Here is a 27714-nt window from a genome sequence, read left to right on the forward strand (position 1 = left end):
TCATTCTATCCTTCTATCTATCTAACCATCTACCTCTTGTTTCATCTATCCATCCACCTATTGTTCTATCATCTATCTATCTATCTATCTATCTATCTATCTATCTATCTATCTATCTATCTATCTATCTATCTATCTATCTATCTATCTATCTATCTATCTATCTATCTGTCTGTCTGTCTGTCTGTCTATCCACCTCTTGTTCAATCTATCAATCTTGTTCCATCTATCCATTTATCTATCACAGTGTTTGGTTTGTCCAGTGTAATTGTGATGTCCATGTCAAATAAACATTATAAACGAATGTCGAATGAATATGAAAGAAAGATTGATAGACAAATCGAGCGATAGAAGGAAGGAAGATTCAGAAGGTAAAATCCTGACTGCCATAATGTTTTATCTTGTGGCCCTCATTCACTGCCACAGTATGAGCAGCGTGAACACGTGAAACAGCATCAGGGCGAGTAAATAAAGACAAACCATAATATATATATATATATATATATATAATGTTTATTTGTGTTGTGACTATTTGTTAAAGCATTGCAACACAGATGGCAGATGAAGCCCTGAACACAATACACTATTGAAAACCTCCGTCATGACAGACAGACACACGTCTCCAGGTGACAAACACACAATGCAGAGCAGGAAACCTGTGTGTGTGTGTGTGGGGGGGGGGGGGAGGAGATTTATGACAGTAAGTGTTTGAATGTGCAGAATGTGTGTCCATGTCACACACAGTACAGAGAAAACTAAATAAATAAAGCCTGATTTGCAGATTATTCAGATGTTTTGCATGATGAAATATGACCCAAACATTTCTCCAACAGGTTCTGTGAGATTCGAGCGTTTGCGTTTATAAATGAAGCGATGTCTAAAAGAACGACGAGTTGCCGACTCAGTGATATTGAAATGCATATACATATATCAAACACACACACACCTTTGGGTCCCTCAGTGTAGTGTCCGGTGATGATCTGCTGTGTTGTTCCGGCAGGTGTGTGTCTGCTCCAGGTCACCTGTACCACAGTCACATCTCTGGGCGCCACAAACACACACTTCAGCCTCGCCTCGGAGCCGCTGAACGAGCGCAAGGACATCGGCGAATCCATGAACTCACTGCAAACACATACTGACAAACACACACAGACAGCGTGTGAGAAAATGAGTGTTTGAGAAAGAGTGTGTTAATATTAAACCACACTATCAGAATACATCACTCCAAACCAGAGAAACAGGACAGAGAAACTGAAGGCCGTTCCCATGCTGCTCCATGAGTGTTACAGGTGTGTGTGTGTGTGTGTGTGTGTGTGTGTGTGTGTGTGTGTGTGTGTGGCGGAGAGAAATCAATGCTGAATGCAAATAATAAAACACATTCCTTATCAATCGTTTCTAACATCAAAGGATGCAGTTGATTAGAGGGATACAAAGTTAGCGTTAGCTCTACTATAAAAGATCTGGGTGTTATATTAGACAGCAATCTAACTTTTGAAAATCAAATATCCCATGTCACAAAAACTGCCTTCTTTCATCTGAGAAATATCGCTGAGTCATGAAGTATGCTATCAATCTCTGATGCAGAAAAGCTAGTCCATGCTTTTATGAGCTCTAGGCTGGATTACTGTAATGCTCTGTTTGCTGGCTGCCCAGCATCCTCTATTAACAAACTTCAGCTAGTGCAAAATGCAGCAGCCAGAGTTCTGACCAGGTCTAGAAAATATGATCATATCAGCCCAATGTTTTCCTCCTCACACTGGCTGCCTGTTCAGTTTCCTATTGAATTTAAAATATTGCTTCTCACATATAAAGCTGTAAATAATCGAGCTCCTGTTTATCTAACCAACCTTTTGTCTCGCTACAATCCAACTCGCTCTTTAAGATCTCAAAACTCAGGGCTTTTGGTACTACCTAGAAAAGCAAAGTCTACTAAAGGAGGTCGAGCCTTCTCATTTATGGCTCCTACACTCTGAAATAGCCTTCCTGATAATGTTCGAGGCTCAGACACACTCTCCCAGTTCAACACTAGATTAAAGACCTGTCTCTTTAGTAAAGCATACACTTAATGCATCACTTAGTTGTATGATACATGAATGTGCTCCACACATCTCGTTTATATACACTATGAACAACAGCTACGCTAATTATTCTCTTTATTCTCCATTTCCACCTGGCAATACTCATCCTGAGGCCTTGCAGCACCACTGATTGGATCCAAGACCAGAGACGAGATGATCCCAAGGTTCCCATAATCCTGGACCAGGCCGTATCCTGAGCAGTTGCTGTGGTGGTCATGGAGGAGTGGAGAGCATGAGACTGATTCCTGTGACGCTCCAGGGATAGACGAGTCTTCACTGAGGTCTAGCGTTCTCCAGCCTCCGGCGCCTAGACTACAGCTTTGCACAAGACGTTTAGCCAGGAGAAATGGTCGTGCTCAACTGAGCCTGGTTTCCCTCCAGGTTTTTTTAATACTTCATTTTTGCCTTTGGACAAGTTTTTCACTCTCTGCTGTCGCCACTGGCTTGCACGGTTCGGCATCTGTAGAGCTGTGCATCGATGGATTTGCTCTTCAGTGTTTGGACTCAGTAGTGAATATTAAACCACACTGAACTAAGCTGAACTGAACTGAACTTAAACACTGAAAACTGAACTACACTGCTTCAATTCACTACAACCTTCTATGTGAAGCTGCTTTAACACAATCTACATTGTAAAAGTACTGTACAAATAAAGGTGAATTGAATCAACTATTTTGCCTTAAATTCATCAGAAAGTCTAATAAATATATGAAACATCCCTACCTTATTGCATCAATGTCTGATGCAGAAAAGCTTATTCATGCTTTCATTGCATTGCATTTCAGTGCACTGGCTCTCTATTAAATATCCTATAAATTTAAAACTTGACACATTTAGTCATTTAGCAGACGCTTTTATCCAAAGCAACTTACAAATAAGGACAAGGAAGCAATTTACACAACTATAAGAGCAACAACGAATAAGTGCTGTAGGCAAGTTTCAGGTGTGTAAAGTGTAAGAAGCAGAACATTAGTCATTTTTTATTTTATTTATTTTTTTGAAGAACAGTTAGCGGTGGAGCCAGAGAGGCAATTGCAGATTAGGAAGTGAAGTGGAGACTAAATAGTTGAGTTTTTAGTCGTTTCTTGAAGACAGTGAGTGACTCTGCCGTTCTGATGCAGTTAGGGAGTTCATTCCACCAACTGGGCAGATTGAATGCGAGAGTTCGGGAAAGTGATTTCTTCCCTCTTTGGGATGGAACCACGAGGCGACGTTCATTCACAGAACGCAAGTTTCTGGAGGACACATACATCTGCAGAAGTGAGAGCAGATAAGAAGGAGCAAAGCCAGAAGTCGCTTTGTAAGCAAACATCAGAGCTTTGAATTTGATGCGAGCAGCAACTGGCGGCCAGTGCAAACGGATGAGCAGCGGAGTGACGTGTGCTCTTTTAGCTTCATTAAAGACCACTCGTGCTGCTGCGTTCTGAAGCAGCTGAAGAGGATTGATAGAGTTAGCTGGAAGCCCGGCTAGTAGAGAGTTGCAATAGTCCAGTCTGGAGAGAACAAGAGCTTGAACAAGGAGTTGAGCTGCATGTTCAGATAGGAAGGGTCGGATCTTTCTGATGTTATAGAGTGCGAATCTGCACGATCAAGCAGTTCTAGAGATGTGGTCAGAGAAGTTTAGTTGGTTATCAATCGTTACTCCAAGGCTTTTAACCATTTTGGATGCAGTAATGGTTGCACCATCCATCTGGATTGAAAAGTTAAGATGAAACTCTGCTGGGTTACCAGCACTTTTTTTGTCTGTAATTTTATTAGCATCTTCATAAGGGTGGTGCTGTTTTAAATGATGAAACAGGTGTGTGGTGTTGCCTGCTTTTGATGACACGAGTCGTCTGTGCAGTTTGCAGTGCACGTTGCTCTGTTATATGTCGGATTGCAAAAAAACTGTAGCTCCAGACTGATTCTGATGACTCTGACCTTTTTTCACCGTATTTTTCCTCACTCCTCTAAGTGCAGCTAGCACTGTATGGCTGTAAACTTGTAAACTGCGTGTGGCATCCAAAATTGCAGGCTGCAAAATTCCTGCACAGAGTTACGCATAGTGCACAAATATTATTGAGCAATTATCAAACTGTCATTATCGTTTTATTGGAAAATATATATAGTGATCATTATTGATATCGAATTATCGCCAAGCCCTACTGCCAACATATCAAAGCGTTTCAACATATTTACAGTGTTTTACTGTATTTTATATTTGTCAATAGTAGATATTTAATAGTAGATACTCAGTCCAGCAAAAAGTTACGAATTGCCGTGAGATTGTGTTGGTTAATATAGAGGAAAATAACAGTGTTGTTTAAGAAACCTTATCTAATATGAGACGGACTCGATTTCAGCTGTAATTCTGCTCTATTTACATCAGCTTCAGTCATAACTGACAGGAGGAGCTCAGCACAAGAGAATGAGGGAAAACTGAGCTCTAACTCTCATTTCAGCTCATATTAAAGACTCTGATTTGTGTGCTCATTTAGCAGTGTTGAGGATCTGTGTTGAGTTTCAGTCTTGTGTCCGATGTAAAACTATCCTGAGGGAAAACCAGTCCAGACACTACAGTCAAGACACCCGCCCGTCATTCACAGAGAACAAAACCAGACACAAGAAGAAGAATGAAGAGAGAGAGAGAGAGAGAGAGAGAGAGAGACTTGAACAACTCTTTAATTATAACACAAGTACAAAAACATACATGCATATTGCTATTATTATTATGATTATTAAATATATAATCTTAAAGAAAAGGGAAGGAGAGAGAGAATTAAAAACAAAAGAGAAAGACAGAGAGAATTAGCTCTTGCATTTCTGGTTATTGTTTGTTCTTGTCTCAGCTGACTGACACACACACACACACACGCTAAACTGAACAATACACACACCTAACATAATACACACACACACCACACATTTAACAATACAAATAGACACCACACACTTGACACACACACACACACACACACAGAGAAACGCCACACAAAGACAATTGTCTGACACACACACACTGACATACATTTCACACACCCCACACTTAGCAATACAAAAACGCCACACGCTTGATATGCGCACACACACTGTCATGCCACATGCTTAACACACACACACACACACAATAATAAAAAAAAAACATCACACAATTAACACACACACACACACAATAAAAAGACACCACACACTTAATACATACAAATGCCACACAAAGACAAATCTCTCTCACACACACACACACCGAAGTACTTAGGAATACACATGCCACAAGCTTAATTTACACACACACACACACACGCACACATATACACACACACAAACAGTCACGCCACACACTAAACCTAATACATACACTTAACATAACACACACACACACACACAATACAAAGACACTACACACTTAATACATACAAATGCCACACAAAGACAAATCTCTCACACACACACACACACACACACACACACCGAAGTACTTAGGAATACACAAGCCACAAGCTTAATTTACACACACACACACACACACACACGCACACATATACACACACAAACAGTCACGCCACACACTAAACCTAATACATACACTTAACATAACACACACACACAATACAAAGACACTACACACTTAATACATACACAGGTATGATACACAAAACAATTTACACACACAGACATACATTTCACACGTAACACACGGCATGCCACATGCTTAATATGCACACACACACAAACACACTCATGCCACATGTACACACAGTCACGCCACACACCAAGCACATACACACACACCTAACATTACAAAAAGACATCACACACCTAATACACAAACAGACATGCACACAAAGACAATTCTCACACAGACATACATTACACGCACCACACACATAGCAATACACACACAACATGCTTAATGTGCACACAGACATGCCAGACACACACACGCCACACAAAGACAAATCTCTCTCACAAACACACACACACCGAAGTACATTTTACACACCACACACTTATTAATAGACGTCACATGCTTAATACACACACACACACACACACACACACACACTGAAATTACACTTAACACACACACTTACATGCCATTCACTTAACATAACACACACACCCAACATGTAACATAACTAACACAATTCTTCTCACACACTGAACAAACACAATGACAACTAACACACACGCACTGAAACTACACACACCTAATACACACAGACACTGCACAGTTCGTACAGTGACATTACACACTTAATACATGCGCACACACACACACACACACACACACACACACATTCACTCTAACCTGCTACACAGATGCGCAAGATGTTAAGCATAACAGACAATTCAGAACACAAACACAATGACATTTCACACACATGCAGACAACACCTGCTCACACACACACACACACAAAACAACTGACATAAGCATACAAAAACTACACACATTAACATACATAAAACAATAGACAGCGCGCACACACACACACACACACACACACTGAAACTACACACTTAATACACACATACACACACACACACACACACACCATACACTTAGCAACACATTCAACATACACACACACACTAGTCACTTAATACAAACACAAACCATACAATTCACACAAACTGAACACACACACACACACTCACACGCGCACACACACACACAGTCAGTTTCCTCCATCAGTGAGTAATGATTTTTAAATCTGCTTGAACTTTAATGACGGTAAAAACAGCAGTAAAGAATGTGACTGCACCACATAGCAGATAAACACCTCACTACACACACACACACACACACACACACACACACACACACACACACACACACACACACACACTTCAGAATACCAGCCACACTCCATTAACAAACTCCTCTCCATTTCTCCAGAGTAAGTCAAACCATGAAAACAGAGAGGAGAACACGACAAACGACAACTCATCTCCATATCTCCATTCACTACAGCATGCAGTCAGCCAATTGAACATGTCACCTGTAAAACACACCAGTATCCATGTCCACACACACACACACCAGTACACTGATAACATACCAGCACATATTCTAATACTCAATCAATACTCATACTACATGCATTTGCTAGACACTCGTACCATTTAAACAGATATTCCCTGTTAATCTGTAGACACAACTTCCTAATAAATGAATAATAGTATGTGTTATTTAGATATTTGTATTTATTTATTTGATACACAAGCACTTACTTTAAAGGTGCAGCAGGTGATCTGCCATCGCCATCGGTTAGCATAATGGCTGTAAAACACAGTCTCTCCCCTACTGTCCGAATGCGTGAACATTAAACATGACAGAGACCCACTCGAACTAGATCATGTCATTCTCCAGATAGAAAACTTTACAGTGCTTTATAACACTACCATTGTGAATGATTAAACTGTGTTATATCAGCACACTTCAGTTGTGTAGCAGCAGAACTCGTCATAATGTGCAATATTTCATGCATCGCTGCTCTCACTCTCTCACACACTCTGTCCTAAAGACACTACTGTATGCTGAGTGTTTGGCCGGCGGCGTGCAGGAATTACACTTATTACCAGAGGTGGGAGTAAGTCACACATGTGCAATTCACAAGCAAGTCTCAAGTCATAACCTTCAAGTCTCAAGTAAGTCAAGTCATTTTTTGTCAGACTCAAGTCAAGTCATTGCTTATTTCAAGTCAAGCCAAGTCAAGTCATAGCTTGGTCTAGCAAGTCACTTTCAAGTCAATCTAATTATATATATATATATATATATATATATATATATATATATATATATATATATATATATATATATATATATATATATATATATATATATATATATATATATATATATCAGAATCAGATGGCTCTTTGCCTTTTTCCTCAGGGGAATGAGTGTGCTTACAGTACTTCAAAGCCATTCATATATTATACTATTAATAAACGAGACCCTAAATGACAAAACCAATCTTAAAGTGCACAGGCACATTTTTGGGGGGAAAACATTATTGAATCAAAATGATCATTTTTTTTTTTTACAAAAAACATTATTGTTATTATTATTCCTCAGACATTTTGCACATTTCAATAACTCCAATAAAAATGTTTTCATTAGTAATATGAATTGAAACGCACCCTTTACCCACATCACATTAATAGTTACCTATATGCGACAAACTAAATATTTCCAATTTTTTGCAATCATAACTACATTTATTACAATGTTATACACTGTTTGCTGTCAATGGATTAAAGTTTAAAAAAAACTGTTAAAAAAGACATCCACTTTCTCTTACCTATTCAGGAGCCATGTGCGCCGCTGACAGGTCAAATCTGCTTCTCTCTTTCAAGTTCAAAGCAAATTTGCATGCAAAAGCATTTTAGATATGTATATAAAATAGCCCATGTATTAGCCTAATGACATCAAATTAATATACAGCAAATGCAGATGTTTTGGTAAATTAGGATGATACAAAAGAATGATAGAAGAATGATAATAGCTGTAAAAAACGTGTCACTAAATATGCACAAGCACAGAGTCAGACTAAATAGTATAAACTTTGATTAGTCGTCTCGTTTGTAATCTTTAAACCCGTAAAATATGCTATCCTCGGTGGAGCGCCTTCCATTTTTCATCATCGCATTCTGATGGCCGAATAGCAAATGAATCGTTCAAATGAATCGTTTAAATGAATCTAATGAATCATTTAAATCGGTTCGTAATGAACCGAATGATCCAGTCCAGCAAATTCAACTGATTCTTTTGAACTGATCTGACAACCGATGAGCTGTTAATACTGCGCATGCGTGACTTTCAGTTTTATTTTTAAAAGCTTAAATATATAACAAACGGTTGTGTATTTTACAAAAACAAGTTATTTTACGAGTCATTTAACTCAAGTCCAAGTCATGACAGTCAAGTCGAGTCTTTTTTGGATATTTGTTAAGCAAGTCTCAAGTCCTAAATTTTGTGACTCAAGTCTGACTCGAGTCAAGTCATGTGACTCGAGTCCCCCATCTCTGCTTATTACTAAGCCATACTGACATGCTGTTTCTGACTGAATATTCAGAGTAGCGGTGAACAATAGAGCGCATCACAGGCTGTTATTGATCAATAATGACCCAATGTGAATATAAAAGCACCTTCAGCTCAGTAAAGCAGGCTAGGCGGAATAGCTTAGATGTTCTGTTGATAAACTGAATATAAATCTACATTATCTGCTGTAACAGGACCTTATGAAGCTGAAAATACTCACATCAATCTTTCACCAGGAGATTTCAGTGGCTGAACAACACTTCTGTGCAGATAACCCATTCAGAACAACACAATCTACATCAGCTCTGCGTGACTGAAAGAGTTTAACACAGAACACTGTCTAACAGAAACACTTCAGCCGTGGTGTCGTCCTTCCTCCAGCATGCAAAACTCACTCCAGTATTGATTGATTTAACAAGTTTTGATTCAGCATTTGCCTTTACTGCTGTCTTTCTTTCTCTCTCTCTTGTGTCTACGTGGATATGCAAACAGTGCTTGAACAGGGATGCACATAAGTCCAAATCTGCATTTGCTGACAGACAGTTTGAGCTCCTGATCAGAAATATTAGAGTTATTAGCTCGTCTCTATTTAATCGGATGAACATTTGCTAGTTTTACGCCTCAACCAGAATATAAAAACACATTTAGATCATTTACTTTAATCAGCACTATTGGAATATGAAGAGACTTTCAACCAGCACAACAACACGTTTCTGAAGACGATCCCCTACTGAAATATTATCCATTCATTTCTATTGAAATATCTAGTATGCAGTACATTTGTGGCTACTCAATGTTTGTGCATACTAGTGTAACAAGGGGTATGACACTGACAACAGGGGTGCGGATCCACATGCAGGTTTAATACAATGGTCAGGCAAGCAGTGGTCAACACAGGGGCAAGCAGAGGAATAAGAGCGATCCAGAGTCATAGTCAAAATAACAGGCAGATGGTCACAAGGCAGGCAGCAGACAGGATTAAACACAAACAAACAAGGCGAGGATCAAAAACACGGAAAAAAGACAAAGGAAAACGCACTGTAGTGTCACTAAGCAGTAGACAAGACTCAGCAAGTGTTTGTGCTCCGCATGTAGTGCATTAATCAGTCTTAATCTGGAACCGTTTGTGTGTGCGTTTGTGTGTGTGTGTGTGTGTGTGTGTGTGTGTGCGTCTTGTATGACTGGGTCCTGTAGTCCAGAAATTGCAGATTTGTAGTCCTTAAGCGATCTGCAGCTACTAGATCGCTGGTGATCATGACAACTTAAAAACCATCTGCAAGGAACTAGTACTTAATTTTTTCTAGACACTAGAACTGATTTATAAGATACCAGAACCTGCCAAAATGCAAGGTTTAATTAATAAGATACTAGTTCTTAGTTACTTTTACCAATTTAATAGCTAGTAGTCATTTATTCGGCACTAGTATCTTTTGTAATTATTACTAGTTTTTTTTTAACTGCTTTTCAACCACTTAATAAATGTATTACTAATAGTAGTTTAAAATAAATAAAAACAAAAGTCAAGAGAACGTAATCTGATAACTATGAGTAGATAATGAATAAACATTGCAATAAAATAAATAGGAACTCTTTAAAGGTTCTTAAAACAGTATATAATAAACTACTTGTATTCAATGAATAATTGATGAGTATCTATTTAGATATTCGTGTGCCTAATTAATATGCATAAGTATCCAATAAGAACTAGCACCAACTGATTAAATATCACAATGAAATAACTAATTAATAATTAAAAGCATGTAATGAGTACTAGTATTTATTAAATTAATACAAATACTGTGAGCGCTAGTATGCATTTAGAAGAACCTAATTAATATGCATAAGTATCTAATAAATATGAACTAGTAGCTAATGAAAAAACTATAGTACAAAATAAACAGGAACTATTTAAAAAAAAACAGTATCTACTAAATGAATATGCACTAATTTCTCAAATTGGAAACTAGTAGCTAATTAATATTAAACAATAGTACAAAATAAATAAGAACTATTTGATAATAGTATCTGCTCAATTAATATGCAAGAGTGTCTCATACATAGGAACCAATAGCCAACGATTAAGCAATAGTACAAAATAAGAACATATATAATAATCGTATCTATAATTATTATGTACAAGTATAATCTAATAAATAGGAACCAGCAGCTAATGTATAAACAATAGAACAAAGTAAACAGGAACTATTTGATAATATTATCTACCAAAATAATATGCACTAGCATCTAGGAACTAGTAGCTAATGAATAAACAATAGTACAAAATAAATAAGAACTATTTGATAATAGCATCTGCACTAATATCTGAAATAGGAACTAGTAGCACATGAATAAGCAATAGTACAAAAGAACTATTTAATAATAGTATCTGCAATTAATATGCACTAGTAATATCTAATAAATAGGAACTAATAGCTAATGAATAAACTATAGAGCGAAATAAATAGGAACTATTTGATAATAGTATCTACATAATTCATATGTACTAATGTCTCATAAATAGGAACTAGTAGCTAATTAATAAACAATAGCACAAAATAAATAAGAACTATTTGATAACAGTATCTGCACTAATATGCACTAATGTCTCGAATAGGAACTAGTAGCCAATAAATAAGCAATAGTACAAAACAAGAACTATTTAATAATAGTATCTGTAATTAATATGCACTAGTAGTATGTAATAAATAGGAACTAATAGCTAATGAATAAACTATAGAGCGAAATAAATAGGAACTATTTGATAATAGTATCTACATAATTAATATGTACTACTAGTGTCTAATAAATAGGAACTAGTGGCTAATAAACAAACAATAGTACAAAATAAATAGGAACTATTTAATAATAGTATCTGCATCTATCTAATTAATATACAATAGTGTCTCATAAACAGGAACCAATAGCCAATGACTAAGCAATAGTACAAAATAGGAACATACATAATAATAGCATCTATATGTATTAGTATATAATAAATAGGAACTAGTAGCTAATGAATAAACAATAGCACAAAATAGGAACTATTTAATTAGTTTAATCATCTAATAGTTTAATTAGAACTATATGCCTAATTAATATGGACTAATGTCTTATAAAAAGAAACTAGTAGCCAATTAATAAGCAATAGTACAAACATAGGAACTATTTAATAATAGTATCTATAATCAATATGCACTAGTTGTATCTAATAAATAGGTACTAGTAGCTAATAACAAACAATAGTACAAAATAAATAGGAACTATTTAATAATACTATCTGTATTTACCTAATAAATATGCAGCAGTGTCCCATAAATAGAAACCAATAGCCAATGATTATTAAGCAATAGTACAAAATAGGAACATATATAATAATAGCATCTATAATTATTATGTACTAGTAGTATCTAATAAATAGAATCTAGTAGCCAATGAATAAAAAATAGCACAAAATAGGAACTATTTAATAATAGTATCTACAACCAATATGTTCTAGTTGTATTTAATAAATAGGAACTAGTAGGTAATGAATAAACAATAGCACAAAATAGGAACTATTTAACAATAGTATCTATAACCAATATGTTCTAGTTGCATTTAATAAATAGGAACTAGTAGGTAATGAATAAACAATAGCACAAAATAGGAACTATTTAACAATAGTATCTATAACCAATATGTTCTAGTTGTATTTAATAAATAGGAACTAGTAGGTAATGAATAAACAATAGCACAAAATAGGAACTATTTAATAATAGTATCTATAACCAATATGTACTAGTTGTATTTAATAAATAGGAACTAGTAGGTAATGAATAAACAATAGTACAAAATAGGAACTATTTAACAATAGTATCTATAACCAATATGTTCTAGTTGTATTTAATAAATAGGAACTAGTAGGTAATGAATAAACAATAGCACAAAATAGGAACTATTTAATAATAGTATCTATAACCAATATGTACTAGTTGTATTTAATAAATAGGAACTAGTAGGTAATGAATAAACAATAGTACAAAATAGGAACTATTTAACAATAGTATCTATAACCAATATGTACTAGTTGTATTTAATAAATAGGAACTAGTAGCTAATGAATAAACAATAGCACTAAATAAACAGGAACTAGATCTAATGATTTCATTAGTTGCAAATCAATACTACTGACAAATAATTACTAGGATCTATAATAAGTGAGAACTAGTAGATAATGAATAAATACTAGTATTAAATAAACAAGAACTACTTAATTAAGGGTATGTAATTAAGTACTCGTATATAATACTACTAACCAATCAAAATGCAGTAGTATCTCCTAAATAGGAACTACAAGCTAATGAATAAACATTATAGGCGACTAGTTCATATTAAAGAGAAACTAGTATATATATTAAGTTATTCTATTATCTCCTGACAGGTACTACTTTAAAAAAATTACACTAGTTATTTAGATAAAAAATGATTTATTATTCAGATTACATTTTAAATTTTAATTTGTTTTCAATAGATACCATTTCAAAAATAAGCACTAGTGGCCAATAAAATACTTAATGTAAGGCACTAAATGATATTAGTAGACTATCTTAAATAAATACAGGTCATAGTAACATATAAAATAGTACTATTTATAGATTAAAACTGAAATGGTTTACCATACAGACATTACAGCTGACTCGAGTCTTCAAATGAGACTAAAAATACCCCAAAATCACAACAACATAAAACCAACAAATAAACTGAGCGAAAAGAAGACACAACTCATGCAAACCCTCAAACCATATTTTATAGCCTATAAATGTCTGCAGTATGAAAACCTAAATGTGTTTATGCGTTTAAAAATGTTCTATATGTGCTGCATTGAGTCCTGGTTGTTTTTTAAATAAGCGAAATAAGGCACTATATGTGTGGTTTCGTGCATTCTTACCGATGAATGTGAGGAGGAATGCGCCGATGTTCAGTAGTTTAGTCATGTTGCTGCGTAATTCACACGTTGATCAACTTTCCCCGCTGTTACTCCTCAACACTTCTCATGTTTTAATCCACGTTCAGGTTTTCTCCAGCGTGCGTCAAAAGGTAAACATTAAACGTACAGAAAGCTGCGGTTTTCTCACGCAACGTGAGCCGAAAGTCTTTAGGAAGATGTCGATCTTGATGAACTCTAGATTAAAACTCTGTTTGAAGTGAAATGATAACGCTTTCAGGTGAGCATTCACACACCTGTGCTCGCGAGGCCCCGCCCACCCCACTCACACACGCATGCGCAACACAAACTCCACCAACTCTGACCTTTGATTTGTGCACTGAAGCCTTTATAAACTGAGATTTTTCCTTATTAGATCACAGGTCTCTGTGCAGACTTTTAAACATTTCTTAAAAACTCAACTCTTTGAACCCTCTGAAGGTGTTTCGGCGTAAGTGGAGCTTGTGGAATTTGTTTTGTGATGTAAATGTGAACAGGACCAACCAGTTCTTAAGAAATTCCTGACATTTCTTATGGATAAACACACCAAGCAACACTAAAACGCATTTACACTCTAAAAGAAGAGCTTTCACATTTTACATTTAGGCATTCAGTAAATGTTTTATATTATATTGCATATGCTTAATTTAACGTGGTTCTGTTCTAGTGGTCCCCTATGCTGCTGATGCTTTAACAGGTAATTTATTTACACAGTTTTATAAGGCATTTACACTCTAAAGGAAGAGTTTTTTTTTTACATTTAAGCCTACAGTAAATGTAATCTATTATATTGTTACTAAGTCTAATATATCCCCCCTGTTTATTTTTCCCCCTATTTCTGTTTAACGGAGAGTAGATTTCTCCAACACATTTCTAATCATAATAGTTTAACAACTCATCTCTAATAACTGATTTATTTTATCTTTGCTATGATGACAGTAAATAATATTAGACTAGATATTCTTCAAGACACTAGTATTCAGCTTAAAGTCACATTTAAAGGCTTCACTAGGGTAATTAGGGTAACTAGGCAGGTTAGGGTAATTAGGCAAGTTATTGTAACGATGGTTTGTTCTGTAGACTATTGAATATATATAGCTTAAAGGGGCTAATAATATTGACCTTAAAATGGTGTTAAAAAAATTAAAAACTGCTTTTATTCTAGCCGAAATAAAACAAATAAGACTTTTTGAAGAAGAAAAAATATTATCAGACATACTGTGAACATTTCCTCAATCTGTTCAACATCATTTGGGAAATATTTTTTAAAAAATAACCAAAGGGGGGTGAATAATTTTGACTTCAACTGTATATATATTAAACAATCATTACATTATTAATTTAACATGGTTCTTGTTCTAGTGGTCACCCATGTTGCTGATGCTTTAACAAGTAATTTATTTACAGTTTTATAATGCATTGACACTAATGGATCATCTGAAATAATCGGGCTGAATTTAAACAAATTAAGTTGAACATTACTAAACTTAATTTGTTTGTTTAAATTCAGCCCATATCAGTTGTTTACAACCAATACCTTCATTTTTTTTAGTAGGAATCATTTTTCAGTGTATGCTAATGTTGACCATGCTAGTTCATTATTAGTTCATTTCACAAGAAACAGCTTTGAACTGTTAACTGGCGCCGTCTGCTGGTCATTTGTACTTTTAAGAGTTGCAGTCACTGTAGTTAATTAAGCTGACTTTATCAGCCAGACATCTTAACATTTCATGATGATCATCATTACTTTGGGTTAAATATACAATTTAAACTGCTGAAAAAACCTAGGCTGGTTGGCTGGTTTTAGCAATGGTCGACCAGTCTGGTTTTAGAGGGCTTTTGGCCATTTCCAGGCTGGTTTCCAGCCATTTTCAGCCTGGTCTAAGCTGGTGGGCTGGAAAATGACCAGTTAAAACCAGCTTGACCAGCCTGGTTTAAGCTGGACATAGCTTTGGCTGGACTTTCACCCTGGCTATAGGCTGGTCAAGCTGGTTTTAGCTGGTCATACCAGCCTGACCAGCTAAGAGCAGGTTGGAAATGGATGCAAACCAGCCTGGACATAGCCAAAACCCCTCTAAAACCAGGTTGGTCGACTAAAACCAGCCGTTTATTCAGCAGGGTATATTAGGGCTACGTTTAATTCAGACGATTCTTTTATCCAAATTAACATCAGTGACGATAAATAAACATTGCTTAAACCACGGGGGGATTTACATTATGTTGTTATAACGTTTTTAAAAGGTCTGAGGTTAGGCTAGAATTTCCCACTCACGGCTAACTTCTGGTTTGATGCGGTAACGTTAATTGTGTCATAACTAGAGGAACAGGAGACTGAGACAAACAGTGAATTATTTGAGCTACAAACTGGTGTTTATATTAGAATAAATAACTGGCGTTTAAATACTATATGAGAAGAATTACCGATATCAAGCAGCATAACAGTTTTGTAGAGCCTAAACGGGGAGTCACTGCCGCCAGATGTCGCACACAAACATGGCAGCGCTGCACGTGTTAAAAATCTGGTTCAAAATAAACAACCCTGCTGAAAAATCCAGTTTTAACCAGCCTAGGCTGGTTGGCTGGTCGACCAGGCTGGTTTTAGAGGGGTTTTGGCCATTTCCAGACTGGTTTCCAGCCATTTCCAGCCTAGTCTAAGCTGGTCAGGCTGGAAAATGACCAGCTAAATCCAGCTAAAACCAGCTTGACCAGCCTGGTTTAAGCTGGACATAGCTGGTTTTGGCTGGACTCCTAGCTTGGCAAGGCTGGTCAAGCTGGTTTTAGCTGGTCATCTCCCAGCCAGACCAGCTAAGACCAGGCTGGAAATGGCTGGAAACCAGCCTGGAAGTGGAAAAAAAACCCTCTAAAACCAGCCTGGTCGACCAGCTAAAACCAGCCAACCAGCCTAGGCTGGTTTAAGCTGGATTTTTCAGCGGGGAGGATAAAAGCAATGACACACAAAAGCACACCAAACACTGTTCAAATTAGAAACACAATTTAATTAACTTGAATTTAAAAGCCTTGCACATAAGCTGCAGGGTTTATCTTAAAGACACTCAGTAAAAACTGCTATGGTCACACAACAACCATATAACAAATGATCCAGTACTGTAATCTATATTATACTACAATACATCACATTTTCTGAAGAAAATCTAAAGTTTACTACAGTATTTTGCTCAGATTATCAGTTCACCATAGCTAAAGCATTCATTAAATACCACATTCATACACTTCACAGCACAGCTATAAAGCACTACAGTATTTGTTAATGTGGGACATGGTTACAGCAAAATTGATAGAGTAAAAACTGCCGTCGTTTGCTGGACTACAAACAGAAACACGGTTTCCAGTGTTTTTTAAGCGAGAGGTTTTTTCTTCATGCCGTGCAGCGTGTCGTAGGTGTCTGCATCTCTCCGGCCCAGATCCTGAACACAAACACAGTCATGCATTTTACTAACCTGCACCTTTAATATGCCCTATGGTGTGACAAACAGTAGTAAAACTATTTGAAAAACAACTCTTAATAATCTACAGTGAGTGTGTTTTATCTTTATTACTGGACACTTCACTTCATAATATATATATGTTCTGTATATGTGACTCATGCAGTAAGAAAAAATTAATAAATACATAAATATATATTATAAAAAATAAACAATAAAACAAAATTAATAAAAAATACATTAAAAATAATAAAATATATTATAAAAATAATAAATAAATAAATAATATATTATAAAAATTACTTTAAAAAATTAATCAAAAAGAATAAATACATTATAAAAATAAATAAGTAAAAATAAATAAAAACAAAAAAATAAAAATATATTATAAAATTATTTTTTTTAAAAAGAAAAAAATAAATAATACATCGTTAAAAAAATAAATAAATAAAATAAAAACAAATAAAAACAAACAAAAAATATTATTAAAGTAATAAATATATAAAAACAAAAAATTATTTAAAAATGTAAAAAAAAATAATAAAAACAAAAATAATAAAAATACATTATAAAAATAATAAATAATTAAATAAAAACAAAACAAAAATATTATAAAATAATGATTAATTAAATAAATAAAAACCAAAAACAAAAAATATATATTATAAAATAATAAAAAAATAAAAACAAAAATAATAAAAAATACATTATAAAATAATAAATGAATTTAAAAAAAAAATATATATATATATATATATTATAAAAATTATGAATAAATAAATATAAATGAATAAATAAAAACAAAAAATAATAAAAAGTATATTATAAAAACAATAAAAAACTAAAAACAAAAATATAAAAAATGCATTATAAAAATAATTATAATAAATAAAAACAAAAAATAAATATTTATTATAAAAACAATAAATAAATAAAATAATAAAATTATTAAAATAAATTTTTAAATAAATAAATAAATTAGAGAGAAAAGTACCTGATAGAGGTCTCCATCGGCCTGCTAAAAAAACGGAAGAGCAGAAGTGAGATTTCTGAGAAGACTGAATATTGCTCAACACTGCATTAGTCAACTCAATTCCTCTTTCTCTTCCTCTTTTTCAGTCCTCCGCCTGCTTCACTCCTTCAGTCTGTCTAAATTTCCCTATATAAGGTCAACTCTAATTTAACTTGACACACACATGCACACTCACACAATCAGACCCACACACACTCACACACAGACTCACACGCTAAAAATTAATTTCCTCCTTATTGTTTTTGTCTTGTTAGCAAGTACAAATATTTAAATATACTTAAAAACATTCTAACATTTAAAATCAGCCTTGTTTACTGAAAAACTAATAAAAATATGCTTAAAATAATTAATGGTCCCTTTAAATGTTTTTCCTTTCACCCCTTTGTCACATATTAATTCTCATCCTTTAGCTCAAGTGTCATAATTAGCCTATTGTTGGGTACAAGTGTGATTAAATGTGTGTTTTAAACATGCATCAGTTTTTCCGGTGAGGGTTTTGGTTCAGTTTTTATAACCACAGCTGTATATAAAAAAATACTAGCAGTGTATGGCATGCCCTCATTTAATGTGTGTTTGTGTGTGTATGAAACCACAGAGTGATGAACACACACCTCAGAGTAGCTGCTCTGAGAAGACGAACGGATCTGGAAAACACAAGAAGAACAAACAAGAACAGACAACGGATCAAACACATTAAAAGAGATGAAAGACACCGCTGAGCATTAAAGAGACGCTTCATTCACATCTGTCTGCTCTTCACTGATGCTCAATTTAATGCAAATTAATGTAAAGAATAAAAGAGCTTGGCATAACAACCTTGTCAAATTGATCAATTTATTTTTATAATCTGACAGACAAAGGAAAATGTATATTATTTTTTTATTATTATTATTTACTCATATATATTTATTTAATATTATTATATATTTATATATAAATACAAAGGTTCATAAGCATTTGGACAGCAACACGATGGATTTGAAATGAACAGGATGTGCTTTACCTGCAGTCCGTCAGCTTTAATTTGAGGGTGTTTACATCCACATCAGGTGAACGCTGTAGGAATTACAACAGTTTGCATATGTGCTTCCCACTTGTTAAGGGTCCAAAAGTAATGGGGCAGAATAATTATCATAAATCAAAGTTTCACTTTTTAATACTTGGTTGCAAATCCTTCAGTCAATTTCAGCCTGAAGTCTGGAGCACAGAGACATCAGCAGACGCTGGGTTTCACTCCTGATGGTGCTCTGTCAGGCCTCTACAGCAACTGTCTTGAGTTCCTGCTTGTTCTTGGGGCGATTTCCCCTCAGTTTTGTCTTCAGCATGTGAAATGCAAGCTCAATCGGATTCAGGTCAGGTGATTGACTTGGCCATTGCATACCATTCCACTTCTTTCCTCTAAAAAACTCTTTGGTTGCTTTTTGATGGATGCTTTGGGTCATTCTCCATCTGCTCAATGTGTTCTGAAGCATTTATGAGCAGAAAATATTGCCTGAAACACTTCAGAACTCATCCAGCTGCTTTAATCAGCATCACATCATCAGTACACACAGTTACATAGACAGCTATACATGCCCACGCCATGACACTACCACCACCATGCTTCACTGCTGAGGATCATGACCAGCTCCTTTCCTTCTCCATACTCTTCTCATCACGCTGGTACAGGTTGATCTTGGCCTCATCTGTCCAGAGGATGTTGTTTCAGCAGTGTGAAGGGGTTTTCAGAACTCTAATCTGGCCCTCCTTTTTTAAGGATCACCAATGGTTTTCAGGCTGAATTGACTGAAGGATTTGCAACCAAATATTAAAAGTGAAAGTTTGATTTATGATTATTATTCTGCCCCATTACTTTTGGACCCTTAACAAGTGGGAAGCACATATGCGAACTGTTGTAATTCCTACAGCGTTCACCTGATGTGGATGCAAACACCCTCAAATTAAAGCTGACGGACTGCAGGTAAAGCACATCCTGTTCATTTCCAATCCATCGTGTTGCTGTATAGAGCCAAACATGTTAAATTTGTGTTGATGTCCCAATATTTATGGACTTAACTGTATATATGTGTATGTATCTCTCTCTCTCTCTCTTTCTTTCTCTCTCTCTCTCATATATATATATATATATATATATATATATATATATATATATATATATATATATATATATATATATATATTTATTTATTTATTTATTTATTTATTTATTTATTTATACAACAGTTCTGTCTGGTTTTCAAATCTGATTGGCTGATAGCTGTGCAATACTCCCAGCACTCATACAGCCCCTTCACCCTTGTGTAAACTAGCAACTCACTACAGTTTGACAAATGTTCCTGCTGTTGGACAACATAATGCACTTTTAAGGTTTTTTTAGTGGAGAATGTAGTTGTTTAGATTGCAACTGTGCAGTTTATTTATAAGGATAGTGCCTATTTTAAATATTTATAATTTCTGAGAGACAGCACAACAGCATCCATCAGCCTGTCATACTGAGCAGAGCAGAGACGGTTGATGCTCCACCACAAGATGGCGACAGAGACCGCATAATCAGCCCTTAGAGGAGAAAACTAAGCATAATTTCCAACTATAGCTGATCAAATCATTATTAAACAGGTATGGCAATCTCTCCCTTTTGTGTGCTGTATTTATACCATAGTAATCTGCTAGTGTTTGCTTTGGTATTTATATGGTTAGTTATTGTGATCTCCTGATTGCAACAGAGAAATAAAGGGAAATCTCTGTAGACTGATGGCATTTCATGCTGTTCAGCCTTATAATCTTAAAATGTGAGCAAAATCTGCTGTTTTGTCATTGCTTTAGACATTACGCTAGAGAATCACATAAACACTAGCTCTAAAGTGAGGTTGGTGAATGAGTAGCGGCTTCTGCTGTTCTGACATCAGCTGCAGATGTGAATAAACGACGGTTGAAAGTAGTTCCTCTTAGAAAAGAGTGCAAATAATAATATTTAAAAACAAGTAAACAAATATTTTGAGATTAATCTGAAGCTCAATCAAATGGTGGAAGTTCATAATTATAAATAAAATAAAAAGAATGTAAATAATGAACACTGCTGATATCTCATATATACAAGTCAAATGAGGCATTAATGAACGAAATTTGAATATTTAGATAATTATTTTAATCTTACAAGGAAAAACATGACATTAGTTAAATCCTCATGGACATCTTTAATCTCAAACGGCGTGTGTTTACTGGCAGTAAGTGTGTGTGAAGCTGTTGAAAGTGTGTGTGTGTGAACAGAAATGATGCTCACCTTTAATCTGCAGTAAAGCACCGTCAGCACAATCCCGTAAACGATCAGGATCCCGTCCAGAACATAACACACATTTTCACTCTGTTGCGCAGCTGAGAAACAACAACAGGGTCTTTTACACAACACTGTATTTTACACAACCGTTTACTTTATTTCACACTCCATTTAATATTTTAAAAACTTTTGAAAGCAGTTTATTATTAATGTTTAAATGTGTAAAACAATGTATTATCTACAACAACACTAGCCAAAAATCAAAAATGCTGTTATAAATTAATAGTGGTAATAATAATAATAATAATAATAAACAAATCAAGAATAAATTAATCAATATTGATATTGTATGTCATTGTGAAATTCATTCATTCATTCATATTTTTCGGCTTAGTCCCTTTATTAATTCAGGGTCGCCACAGCGGAATGAACTGCAAACTTATCCAGCAAGTTTTTTTACGCAGTGGATGCCCTTCCAGCCACAACCCATCTCTGGGAAACATCCACACACACACTCATACACAACGGACAATTTAGCCTACCCAATTCACCTGTACCGCATGTCTTTGGACTGAAACCGGAGCACCCAGAGGAAACCCACGCGAAGGCAGGGAGAACATGCAAACTCCACACAGAAACGCACACTGAGCCGAGGTTCGAACCAGCGACCTTCTTGCTGTGAGGCGACAGCACTACCTACTGCGCCACTGCCTCGCCAACATTGTGAAATCATTAAACATTTTAAATGTGCATTTTGGTTTGGTGATGAGAGGTTTTGATCCACTTTAAATGTTGTTAATTTATATTTTAAACCAATGCTAAAATGTCTAAGTTGATCTAACATTTACCCCCTTGTGTGGTTTGTTCTTACTCAGGCTGCAACCCTATCGAGATGTCGTGAATCCCATATTTCTACGAAATTCACTCTTGGCGCAGTGATGTGTCAAGGTTTGTCCCCATGTTATGTCAGTAGCATTTTTGGTGGGTTCTCTATAAAAGTCATAGCACACCATTCCCGAAGAAACCGCATGGTTTGACCCCACTTTCAAGGGTCTGGGGCGAAAAATGCTCGGAAAAAGAAAAAATAATAATAAGAAGAAGAATGAAGAATAGCAATAGTGAGCTTTACCTAAGTTAGTAGTTTTAAAACTTCTTTCACCAAGTGACCACCTCAGAAAAAATGGGTTTATATTAAGTGTCCTTAACTACGTACTTACATCAAAAAAATAAATACAATGTACTCACTGTGTTTATAATGTATTTGAGAACACTTTTGAGTTGGGATAGAGGTTGGGTTATGGACAGGTTTGGTGGTATGGGTAGGTTTAAGGGTGGGTTAAGGTGTAAGGGATGGCCAACAGTGTATTTACAAATGTAATTACAAAAGTTAATTACAGACGTAATGACATACATGTATTTAATCAAGCATAAGTACACAGTAAATACATGTATTTACACAATAGGTACATTGTAACAAACTATTAATTCCTGTGTAAGTACATATTAGTTAAGGCCACTTAATATAAAGTGGGACCAAAAATTGTCTCCAAGTACCACCATAATCACCGGTTTGAAATAAAGTAGTGTAGTTGGCCAAATTAAGCAGCTACAGCACTGCTCAGTTCGAAAATGAGTCATATTCATTCAACGTAAATCAAAGGCGGCAACAGCAAGGCTCCAAAAATACAAATGTATTAAATTAAAAAGGCTGAGACAGAGCGTGTAACGTTTCGAGCCAACCGGATCTTACACGCTCTGTGTCAGCCTTTTTAATTTAATACATTTGTATTTTTGGAGCCTTGGTGTTGCCACCTTTGATTTACATTTAATTTGCACTTTTTGCGGTTTTGGCTGAGCACCCAATTAAGAGAGATGTGCGTGCTTTTGTACAGTTTTTTCATATTCATTCAACGAAATTATATTCCATACAAAATATGAAGCCGATCAGTCGGTTCTTGTCACGTGACTTGCAATGCGGCATTCTAAAAAGTTAGGGTGTTTTCAACTGGGGACACCTGGAATACACAAGCGCGTCGTGCTGCAGTGCTCATTTTGCTAGCCTGTGGGTTAAATTTTGGCACTCGAGTGACCGAGATGCAACAAGAGAATACGGTCAATTTTCAAAATAAAAGATTTTTCAAAATAAATGATCGTTCAGTTCAGACTCAGATTATAAATAAAACAGAAATAATGAATGATTTTTTGTGCGACCCGGTACCAATTGATCTATAGTCCTGTGCCGGTCCCGAGGGTTTGAGACCACTGCTCTAGCAAGTATCTGCTCTGCAAGCACCACGCACTTCTTTCTCTAGTTCTGCGCCAATTAAATCGATTTTTAGCAGCCGATGACGCGATGCACTAAAGTAAACACTTTACACGTTGTTGGTGTTATTGTACGAATCAAATTCATTACTCCGTGATTCCTTCGCGTACCACTAGAAGTAAGCCCACGTACCAGTAGTGGTACACGTACCACAGTTTGAAAACCACTGGCCTAAGGCAACCCCACTGATAAGTGAAGAGAACTCAAACCAACTGAGCACTGTAAAACCCAATAAGTTAAGGCAACTCAAATCGTTTGAGCAAACCGATTGCTGCAAATAATTTGAGTTCAAAACTAATCTACTGTGAACTTACTCCATTTAAGTTGAATGAGGTATTTAATAAACATACTTTCAACACTGAGTTCAAAACTCTTTTGAAATGAGTACAGTAAACTTTCAGTACATTTTGAGTTCACTACACTCAATTTATTTGATAGAGTGGACTGCTGGGTTTCACAGTGTGTTGAAAAAGTGCTTTTTTTTGTTTTTATAACCATTTATGCCCTAAAAAGGAAATGCAGTTGTACAATAACACACATACGTGACACAATTACAGCTACAATTAAATATTAAAACCAAAAATAAAAGGTTAAATTAATATTAATATTGTATGTCAGTATAAAACCACTGACGTTTTTCAATTGTCCTTTGTTGAAGACATGTTTTGATCCACTTTAAATGCTGTTGTAAAGGAATACTTTATATATTTAAAGCCATTTCTTAAAATGTACAATTAATTATTAATTTATCGAACGTTTTTCATATTCGTAAATGTTTAAAGTGTTAAATGAGTGTTAGATTTTATTTTTAAATACAATATTTACACCCTAAAAAGGAAATGAAGTGGTGAAAAAAATTCACAGAAGTGTCATTCACACACGCGCACGCGCACACACACACACACACACACACACACACACACGACATAAACTCAGCTAAAATATTAAATTGAACGCATAACCATTAAAGCTTAATTGAACACGTTAATATCACATGTTAGTGTAAAACTGACGAACACTTGACGACACTTCTAATGTTGTGTAATAGAAAATATATTATATTAATAATGTATTGATCCGTTTAATAAACTGATATTTTGATATATATTTAATGTTGAAAGGAAAGAGTTAAAGATAATTGATATAAAAATGTATACAAGGAAGTCCATTTGTGAACACGCACACACACACACACACACGCACACACACACACACACGCACACACACACACCACATAAATACAACTAAAATTCAACATTATTAACTAATAATTAAACCAAATATAATTACACTGAACAATTCCTGAACCTCGAATACTGATTAATGGAAATGTTTAATGAGGAACAGGAACAGCTCATTGTGTGTGTGTGTGTGTGTGTGTGTGTGTGTGTGTGTGTGTGTGAGTGAGTTCCTGAAGCAGATGTCAGCTTTTTTATGAGGATCACAGTGTGTGTTTGGGTGTGTGTGTGTGGGTCAGAAGAGTGTGTGTTGTTTAATGGAGTGTATTATTTGTTTCTTACCGGCGAGTCCGATGTTGAGCAGGAGAAACACACACACGTCCAGCAGCTTCATCTTTACTCTCAAAAGAAGAAGAAGAAGAGAAACACTGACAGAACAGAACATACACACAGGAAACTGTGGGCTGACACTGTCCATTCACACACACACACACACACACACACACACACGGACACATAGACTAACACTCTCTCTCTCTTTCTCACATAGACACACATTTTCTCAGACACGCACAGACTTACACAAACACACTCTCTTGCAATGATATTCTGGACAGTTGTCAAGGTGTTGCTAGGGGGGTTCTGAACAGTCATCGATGTGTTGCTAGAAGATTTTGAACAGTTGTCAAGATGTTGCTAGGGAATTCTGGACAGGAGTCAGGGTGTTGCAGAGTGGTTTTGAATTGTCAAAATGTTGCTATAGAGTAGCAATGATATTCTGAACAGTTGTCAAGGTGTTGCTAGAGGATTCTTGACAGTTGTCAAGGTGTTGCTATGGGGTTGCAGGGTGGTTTTGAATTGTTGTTGACACGTTGCTATGGGGTTGCAAGGGCATTCTGGACAGTTGTCAAGGTGTGGCTAGAGGATTCTGGACAGTTGTCAAGGTGTTGCTAGAGGATTCTGGACAGTTGTCAAGGTGTGGCTAGAGGATTCTGGACAGTTGTCAAGGTGTGGCTAGAGGATTCTGGACAGTTGTCAAGGTGTTGCAGGGTGTTTTGAATTGTCAAAATGTTGCTATAGAGTTGCAATGGTATTCTAGACAGTTGTCAAGATGTTGCTAGCTAATTCTGGACAGTTGTCAAGGTGTTGCAGGGTGTTTTGTATTGTTGACAAGTTGCTATGGAGTTGCAATGTTATTCTAGACAGTTGTCAAGATGTTGCTAGGGTGGTTCTGAACAGTCATCAAGGTGTTGCTAAGGGGTTCTGAACAGTCATCAAGGCCTTGCTAAGGGATTCTGGATGGTTGTCAAGATGTTGCTAGGGAATTCTGGACAGGAGTCAGGGTGATGCAGAGTCGTTTTGAATTTATCGACATGTTGCTATGGAGTTGCAATGGTATTCTGGACAGTTGTCAAGGTGTTGCTAGAGGACTTTGAACAGTTGTCAAGGTGTTGCTATGGGGTTGCAGGATGGTTTTGAATTATTGTTGACACATTGCTATGGGGTTGCAAGGGCATTCTGGACAGTTGTCAAGGTGTTGCTAGAGGATTCTAGTCTGGACAGCTGTCAAGATGTTGCTAAGGGGTTCTGAACAGGCATCAAGGTGTTGCTAGGGAATTCTGGACAGTTGTCAAGGTGTTGCAGAGTGGTTTTGAATTGTCGACATGTTACTATGGAGTTGCTATAGTATTCTGAATGGTTGTCGATGTGTTGCTAGTTGGATGACTGTCACGTTGTTGTTTTGGGGTTGCTGGGAGGTTTTATATGGCTGTCATACTGTTACTAGAGGAAAAATAGTTAAACATTTGAAAAGGTTGTCAGGGTGTTATCTGTTGGTTGTCAAAGCTAAGCTATGTAGCGGCTAGATTGCTCTGGGTTCAAAACGGCTCATCCTTATGCTTCTGTGATTATTGACATTTCACCACAGGCAAATTAAAAAATATTTAACTATTCAATGTCATTAATAAAGTAACACGCAAAATTGACCCACAATTACAGCAGTAAAATGAATACTGCGCTCAATCAATACTGTACAATCCTATGATCATTCATATCAGTGTTGAATACAGCATGGATGCGGATGAGATGTTGTCTATTTCAGCTTGATCTACACTGCGCCCTGCTGGTAATACACACGCATTACACACCTTTACAAATCTACAGGACTGTAACAGCAGCCTAAAGGACCTCTCGGCTTATACCTCATAGAGGAGTTTACTTCACAAAACCAGCCTACTTAAAAGAAGAAACTAATAAAACATTTGGAGATCCTATTGACAGCCTTTCATTTCTTCAAAAACACATCAAAACCACCATAATTCAGAATACCTATATTCCATATATTAAATAAATAAGCATGAACATGATAACTCTGTTTGTGGTGGGATATGAGCACA

The 27714-nt window shown here is 35.8% G+C and overlaps 3 protein-coding genes and 1 long non-coding RNA gene across 7 annotated transcripts in view; 1 reads left to right on the forward strand and 3 right to left on the reverse strand.

The window, feature by feature from the left end:
• Positions 1-14297, reverse strand: part of nectin4b (nectin cell adhesion molecule 4b) — a 212759-nt gene extending 198462 nt beyond the window's left edge. For both annotated transcript variants that reach the window (XR_015479169.2, XM_087241708.1), the window contains exons 1-2: positions 14032-14297; positions 947-1135 (exon numbers count right to left, since the gene is read on the reverse strand). Coding sequence is in view for 1 of the 2 variants with exons in the window: in XM_087241708.1 (XP_087097834.1) it covers positions 947-1135; positions 14032-14077 (235 nt within the window). In the remaining variant the exon portion in view is untranslated. The remainder of the gene's footprint in view (positions 1-946; positions 1136-14031) is intronic.
• lingo3b (leucine rich repeat and Ig domain containing 3b) overlaps positions 1-27714 on the reverse strand; it is a 644601-nt gene that overhangs the window by 468086 nt on the left and 148801 nt on the right. The gene's annotated exons all lie outside the window — the stretch shown is intronic.
• LOC147846594 (uncharacterized) lies at positions 13558-15331 on the forward strand. Its single transcript, XR_015479257.1, has 2 exons — positions 13558-13710; positions 13767-15331. It is a non-coding gene; the product is annotated as an uncharacterized LOC147846594 (long non-coding RNA).
• On the reverse strand, positions 17043-25729 carry fcer1gl (Fc receptor, IgE, high affinity I, gamma polypeptide like). 2 transcript variants are annotated; one of them, XM_087238484.1, is made up of 5 exons: positions 25661-25729; positions 21824-21915; positions 19155-19187; positions 18505-18525; positions 17043-17492 (listed from the first exon to the last, which is right to left on the reverse strand). In XM_087238484.1, the coding sequence occupies exons 1-5, from the start codon at positions 25710-25712 to the stop codon at positions 17424-17426; spliced, it is 267 nt and encodes an 88-aa protein (XP_087094610.1). In that variant the 5' UTR covers positions 25713-25729; the 3' UTR covers positions 17043-17423.

Source organism: Danio rerio, chromosome 2 (assembly GCF_052040795.2).
Source record: "Danio rerio strain M-AB ecotype USA chromosome 2, GRCz13ab, whole genome shotgun sequence".
In the NCBI taxonomy this organism is placed as follows: Eukaryota; Metazoa; Chordata; class Actinopteri; order Cypriniformes; family Danionidae; genus Danio; species Danio rerio.